The sequence below is a fragment of the Triticum aestivum genome, chromosome 4B, assembly GCF_018294505.1.
Source record: "Triticum aestivum cultivar Chinese Spring chromosome 4B, IWGSC CS RefSeq v2.1, whole genome shotgun sequence".
NCBI classification, from domain to species: Eukaryota; Viridiplantae; Streptophyta; class Magnoliopsida; order Poales; family Poaceae; genus Triticum; species Triticum aestivum.
In genome coordinates, this window is record NC_057804.1 from 387,875,120 (window position 1) to 387,882,559 (window position 7,440).

The 7,440-nt window shown below is 42.5% G+C and overlaps 1 protein-coding gene across 1 annotated transcript; it reads right to left on the bottom strand.

Moving 5' to 3' along the window:
• Positions 1-511: 511 nt before the first annotated feature.
• Positions 512-5,754, bottom strand: LOC123092286 (pyruvate dehydrogenase (acetyl-transferring) kinase, mitochondrial). The gene is made up of 6 exons (XM_044514010.1): positions 5,374-5,754; positions 3,606-3,867; positions 2,485-2,665; positions 2,199-2,346; positions 1,377-1,578; positions 512-972 (listed from the first exon to the last, which is right to left on the bottom strand). The coding sequence occupies exons 1-6, from the start codon at positions 5,608-5,610 to the stop codon at positions 914-916; spliced, it is 1,089 nt and encodes a 362-aa protein (XP_044369945.1). The 5' UTR covers positions 5,611-5,754; the 3' UTR covers positions 512-913.
• Positions 5,755-7,440: the final 1,686 nt, after the last annotated feature.

The following is a 7,440-nucleotide window of genomic DNA, read 5'->3' on the forward strand; positions in this document are numbered from 1 at the left end:
GAGCATAAAAATTCTGGCCAAAGAGATCAATGCATGAAGCAGTCAGTTGCCTGATGAAGAAATCATGCGTGTTGAAGCGATGAAGAAATCATGCGTGTTGAAGCGGATGCCCTTGAGAATATAAAGACCAATGTCTTCATGGTGCCTTCAAGCTTCGCAGAAGATGAGTGCCCTTTGATTGGCCATAGAGTATGCCTCACAATGTGATAAGAAGTGACAAAACAATTATAAATGAAGAAATTAACCCAAGTTCTAATTCATTAAATCGTAGCTACATCTATTCAAGTTCAAAATTCTACAAAATTATGATTAAATGTTTCTCCATTTTTTACAAACCAACGTGCAAAGCACGTGCATTTTACTAGTTATTCAGAACGGGAACCATCAGTCTATAGCAGTAAGAAGAGTGGGCAAACCCTCCAAGAGTTCAGTGCAGATATAGATTCCAAGTGTATGGTTAATAAATAAAGTCAAATCACTTGTAAAAAATAGAAATTAACTTGATTGGCAATGCAAAAGGAAACTCCTGCCAGTAATCCTTCTTTTAGTAAAGATGCCAAGGAGACGCACTGGAAGTATGTGAGGACTTCCCGTTTTGAGCTCTGTAGCAGACATGCTCAGATTATGTTGACGGTGACATATTTTAAATGAAACCAGCTGCCTCTAGTAAACAATTTTAGACAAGTAGTTCTGCAACGTCATTCTACCCAAATTCCAATGACGGTAAGAAAAAACTAGAGCCTTGGTTATGGTGTCATTCCACATATATTGACTAGAGCAGAACAGCTGAATCATATATTGATGGCTGGCCTTGGTAACGATATTTGCATACTAGCCAACAATTACATCATCCTAATAACAGCAATGATATCAGAGCAGCAGGCCAATGAGGTAATGGGTCCTTCTGAATCTCTTAAGGCAAGGGTTCCTCTGAATCTCCCAGACGTGATAAGTGGAGGTAAGCATCAGTTCCTACATAAAAGAGCAAACACATTGATAATCATAAGTTTAGTAGTAATGGAAATATTGCAGCAATTCCCAACTTAGGTAGTTATTAGGCGCGGAGTGGAAGAAACAATTAATGCTTAACTACCAAATACTATTACCTCCGTCCCAAAATGCTTGTCTTACATTTTCTAGATACGTGTGTATCAAACACTAAAGCATGTCTAGATAGGGATTCTAGACAAATCTAAGACAAGCTTTTTGGGATGGAGGGAGTAAGTGCCAAGGTTTCTAATCTTCACATTCTGTCAACTTTCAGACAAAAATTCATGGAAATCAAAAGTTTAATATATAGAGGAAAGCTCAGCAAAAAAGAAGGGCACTCTTCAACACTCCTTTACATAAGCATATGAAGTGCAAAATGGACATACCATATCCCTCCATAGAAATTATTTGCAGATCCCCGCCAAAATATCGAGCATAAAGACGACTAATTGGGAGCCCATAACCATACCCAGCCATTGTCACTCCATTATGGCCATCTAGATCAGGTGGGTGTTCTGCTGTACTGTAGAGATAGGTGAATATTCTTGGGAGGCCACTTCTTGGTATTCCACCACCTTCATCACTAATCTGCATTGGAAAGGTTATAAACGCAAGTCACGTGGCTAAGGATTGGATCAATCAAAGCTGACTAGCAACACATGTTCTAATGTATGTGGTCCATATAAGAAATTATTTACAGGAACACTTTCCAGTAGGGTTATCATGGAAGAAGAAAAATGGAACAAGGATGGGATGTCTTGCACATAATTGAGGAGCAAAATTTCTGTAACAATTATGGCACTGTAATGCGATACAGAATATTGATCTTTCCCAACAAATGTAGTGGAACTTAATATGCCGCTCCAACACTGTTCTTGCATACATGAGCCACTCTTTCAAGAGAGATAAATGTCCTGAGGTATATCTCACCTTTGGATAAGTATACAAAACCATGATGGTCTGGATTTGGGTATGTCATTGCTTACTAGTCAATAATTTGGTCTCTGCAGAACGAATACTAAGTGTTTCACACGATTGTATATCAGAATTTGCGTTAAATGCCAATTTGATTATCTTTTTTTTATCATTTTCATTTGCTATATAAACAAAAAAGAGGTACATTGATAAAAGCATACAAGGTTAACTCTTGCACACAGAGAAGCTTGTGATTCACAAAATAAACTGTATAGCCATGGGGAGAGACAAACCTTGATAGTTACATCCTCTGCTCCATCAGCAACTATGATCCTAACAGGAGGTGCATGTTTATCAGAGTTCATAAATCGTTCTTGTACTGCACGAAGAGAATTCTTCACCAATTCAAACATCATAAGATGTAGATGTATTGTCACATATCTGCAATTGAGAAATGAAAGCAAAATTCATTCAATACTTTATGCACTTCAACTATATTACTGATGAAATGAATAATACAGTAAGATCGGTTCAAATCAAAATGGAAGCATATAGGAGGACTGAAAATCAGGGATTTACGGAAACGTAAAATCTGGGTGCCCATATATGTTGACATCAGGAGCTGATCCATATTCTCGCATGCAAATAGCGCGTGCATCTTCACTAGCAAGTCGAGCCACCAGCATGGGGGACAATCTTGTGTTTATGAGCCCTATGACGCCAGGCTCTGGATCAGGATCATGCAAAGCAACATGCTGCCCTGAAATCAAGAACGTTGTGTTATCTATCTTCAGTAGCACGATTCAAATGAAAACATTGTACTCATAAATGGTTATCTTACACCAGTTGTAGTTTTTGGCAGGAAAACATAAAATGACTGGGTATGAATAACCACTGACGACCACTTTCTAAGAAAAATGATATCATACTGGTATCTTACAATAGTTTTTGTTCTTATCAAACTAATAAGTACCCCTGCCAAACGAAGTAATTATTACTGACTATTAAATTTCATTTCTACTCCAAACCTATGCTTTAAAAATTAATTACTTTTAGCCTGCTCTTAAGCAGAAAGGCAGGCTCATGGTAGTTCTTCTTTTTGGCAAGGCAGAAAATAAAATAAAATTTGAACTTCCATATCAGATGCTAAGTTGGAGTAGTGTGCCAGTACACTGTGGAAGGATTGCATTTCTATTAATCCGGAAACACCGGTTACGAATTAGAACTGGAGCTTAACACCTAAAAGCGTATTAGTACTAGCAATGTGTCTGTGCGTTGCAACGGATCCAAAGTAGAACAATACATGTTCACAAACTTGAAAGAAAAACACTCTAGTTTTGGTGTGTGTGTGTGTGTGTGTGTGTGTGTGTGTGTGTCACTAAAAATATACTCGTATTAGGTTTCACTCAAAATATATTCCTCGTGGCTTTTTTTAGGTGAGGCAGGGATGTGGTTGGTTTCAAGATACTAAGGTTTTTTTTGTAAATTAGAGCAGAGAAGTGCGGTCTTGTTGCAAAAATGCCACAGCTTACCTCACAGTCGTTGGATGCAAATCTGATGGTCAGAAATGACGGATGGCAAACACACCATCATCACCAACTGAGTCTATTATAGTAGTAGAGAAACTTGTCGATGGACACTAGTAACAGTTTGTAGATTTAAAATCTATTAACAAACAGGCAGGTGCTGTGTATGCTTACCTATCAGCATGCGGATCCCAATTCTTGACATGTAGAAGCGATCAAGGAACTGATGGATCTCATTAATTCCAGAGGGGAATGCCTTTGTACCACCCAGGTCCTTCTTCAGCTGCTGCACACCCAATGCCATGGTGGGCACCACATTTGTGTGACGCACCCTGATCATCTTGATCATCTGGGTGAATGCTAGCTCATCGTCCTGGTTGCTCACCTCCGGGAAGTACCGGATGTCACGGAACGAATCCAAGTACCAATCTCTCACCTTAACAGCAGCAAATAAAAAAGAGTTAGTCCTGTAAAGAGACACTCTCATGGGTAAGAATGTGCTGATTCTGTTACACAAATCCTTCTTAGAATATTTACTATCTGACTAGTCCAAGTGATTCGATATCTGAACTGTGAAGTTCAAGAAGCCAGTATGCTTAACAAAATCAAATCATGTTATCATGAAGGAATCTGGAAAAAATACTCCTTACCCTGGGATACATCTATGCTACACTTGTCTCCAATAATTTAAATGACAAGCACCTGAATCATAATTGTTTTCAATTTTGTAAACCTAGCTGTGGTAGAATCAAATCTTTCATGATGTATTTTAGTCAATGAAGAGATAGAAAATAACATTACAACTGTTAACCAAGAACTGCCAGTAACATTCGGTCCTTTGTGAAATTCCACGGGTTCAAGGAGAACAGGTAATTTAGTACTCCAGTCCCTCCTACCAATACAAGAAAGGAGTGTCGGCAATTCTCTCGCTCCCAGCTCACACTCTCTTGACGAACACGAAGAACAGAAGTTACTGGACACAAGAGTATTTTTGTGCCACGTGCAATTGCGACTTTCTGATTACCTTCTCCTCTTATTCGGGCTACAAGGGACGTGCAACGCCCATGAACCATAGAGTTCATGCCATCCGACGAATGGATCAAGTGCGACACAAGAATCGCTCAAATCAGTTGAGCCTAGCTAAAAGAGCTAACAGAAAAAACAAACAGCTGCAGTGTCAGCCGAAAAACATGCCATGGCAGGGGAATGAAATGCGTTGCCATGGCAGCGAAATGCGTTGCCATGGCAGAGAAACTAATTGCGAGGTTTATTCCTAACAAGGAGCAGGGACTCTTTCTTTTTCTGGGTCTATGTACTTTACATTATTAAAAATTAAAAAAACTCAAAAAATGTAAGGTTCCATGTTTTACTTTCTTCCCACCACCCCTTCGTCCAACCTTCCCCATATGGTAATCAATCGCCTTAATTTACTTATCTTATAAACCAATTTCACTTTAATTTACTTATCAAACTTCTGTCAAAATGTAATGTAAATCACGAGCAGAATTTGATAAACATTTATTTACACAATCATATTAATATGGTAAGGTAAATCATAAGCTAACGTACTAGAATATTTATATCCCGTTACAACGCACGGGCATTGTTCTAGTACATTAAATAAAAATCTAGAGTAGTTATCTCTGTGTTCCCGACATAAGCACATACGAGAAAACTTGAAACGAACGAATACTCCACTACCAACTGTTCGAAGAAAAGCCCTATTCAGATTACTCCAAACGGAAAGCAAAGTGTGGCAAAATAATCCCTGATTTTCCACAAGAATCAAACCAGATTGAGAACAAAAAGGGAAACCGCACAGCAAATTGACCCACTCTTAAGCCGTTTCCCTGAATTATGAAACAAGTGGCGAGCGCTTCTCTCAGGCAAAAGTGGTAATAGCAGCAACGACGAAGATCGCGTGCGTATGTTAGGGATTCACCTTGAGGACGGCGGGCTTATGGGAGAGGCCGAAGGGGAGGGAGTCGAGGTCGAGCGCGCGCCTGGCGATGCGGATGGGGAGCTCCTTGTGCAGGAACTGCGCGGAGAGCAGCAGGTTGCGCTCCGTGGGGCGCGCCCCGAACTCCATCATGTAGCGCAGGCTGACACCTGTCTGCCTCATCCCGCCCCACCGCGCCACCTCCTCCGCCACGGCCCGCGCCACCGGCTCCGACGCCATCTCCCCCGTCGGTGGTCAGAAATGAGACAGCAACAAGGGAGGCGCGAGGGCGAGGTTGCCACCGGAGCAGCGCACCGGCGTCTTATTATAAACGCGAGGGGAAGGAGAAGGGGGACGCAGCTCCTCTGACGTACGGCGCACTCGCTAACGTGTGAACCCGGACCCACGCGTCAGTGGCCCAACGTCAGGTAACCGTACGTCAGGGGATCCGGCTCCGGAGAAGGGAAGGAAGAGGTGTAAGTCAAGGAAGAGAAGAGCTGTGAAGACCTGCGGGAATGGGAGGCGGATGACGCTTGTGGGGTCCAACTGTCATGGACACCAGCGTGGGTCGTTACTGTCAGTGTCACGTCAATTCCGATATAGAGTGGCCGGACAGCCGGCCCGGCGGTGATACATCGGCCGAAATCACTCTTCTGATCTTATCAGCAATCTTTGTCACAAATTAAATTCGACATAAAAGTATTTTATGATCTGACTTTTTTGGGCCATACAGAAACGCCGAGCTAGCTCATGTTACTGCCCTGACCTATGGTCAAGACATGACAAGCTGGAAACGCCGAGCCAGTTTGCGTTGCTGAAAACGTCAGGAGCCTTGGCATTTCTTCCCCAGGTACAAATGCCAGGGTCGTTGGCGTTTCAGATCAGGCCCACCGTTAGGCGTAGCTGGCCTGAGTGGCTATCAGAAACGCCAAACATATTGGCGTTGCTGAGAATGCCATGCCTCCTCGCATTGCTTTTAGTCTCGGGAGAATGCATGTGATCGCTATGGCGCTAAATTAATTATTGAGGTGAGGGGTTCCTTTCTTCTTTTTTAAACAAAGTTCCCTTTCTTCTCTGTAATCTGTACTCTCTAGTCTTCTGTCTGAAGACGTATAGGAGCCGGTGCATGCATGGATGCATGCATGGATGGGTTGCTGTTAAGTGCTAACTGTTGCCTGAGTTGACAGGACAGAGGTGGTCGATTTCTTTACCGTACTCTACTCCATCTATCTGTCCTATTCAAGCTAGCTCGCCATCTAGAAACACTTTTCGGCCTGGGCAGCAACGCCAGCTATCCGTGTTTCCATGTGGAGCAAAAACACGAGCTATTTGGGTGTTTGAATGTGGAGCTGAAACGCGAGCTATCTCGACATTTCTATATGGAGGAAAAACGTCACGGGTTGTGACATTGCTAAAAGGGTCAGTCGTGAAATATTTTCATGTCGAGTTCACTTTGTGGCAAAGATTGCTGAAAAGGTCAGAACAGTAATTTCGACCTGATACATCCAATCTTGCATTTGCGTGTTTTTTAAAATAAAAAATTTGCTTCTGGGCGACCGGCCAAAGCTGGCGTCGACCGCACGCGCTTCTTTGGATCTGGGCAGATCCTATGACACATGTGTGTCATCTTTCTCTCGCACTTTTTTTTCAAAAATACGCCAATGATGTATCATATTTTTATAGAAGGAAGCAAGACATGCACAAGAGACTAGCACCGAATGCGAACATACAATGTAGCCGACACCCATCCCTACAACTCACACAAGCTACTCTCTCGTAAGGGATCTAGGTGTCCTACTCCTGCGGTGTGCCATTCATGAATCTTGGCGAGCACTTGAGAAGCTGGTTGTGTAGGCGAGCGGCGTTGGTCCATTCTACTGAAGATTCTCGCGTTCCGTTGTTTTCTAAAGTAACCAGATTATAGCGATGATCAGGGTATCGAAGCTACGGGTACGTGCTCGGGGTTGGCTAAGCCTCGCCAAGGACCACAAATCTTTGAGCAAGTGGTGAGGTTGAGGGGCGCTGACTTCCACATTGGTGTCCGAAAAGCAGAGGTATCTCTCGCGTAGA

What these genes read in the sequence shown, in the direction of transcription:
- LOC123092286 (XM_044514010.1), bottom strand. Translation starts at nt 5,610, where the DNA reads ATGGCGTCGGAGCCGGTGGCGCGGGCCGTGGCGGAGGAGGTGGCGCGG. An exon ending in TGGGATCCGCATGCTGATAG is followed by an intron (nt 2,666 to 3,605) that starts GTAAGCATACAC and finishes TCTTGATTTCAG; the next exon opens with GGCAGCATGTTGCTTTGCAT. An exon ending in AATTTCTATGGAGGGATATG is followed by an intron (nt 973 to 1,376) that starts GTATGTCCATTT and finishes TCTTTTATGTAG; the next exon opens with GAACTGATGCTTACCTCCAC.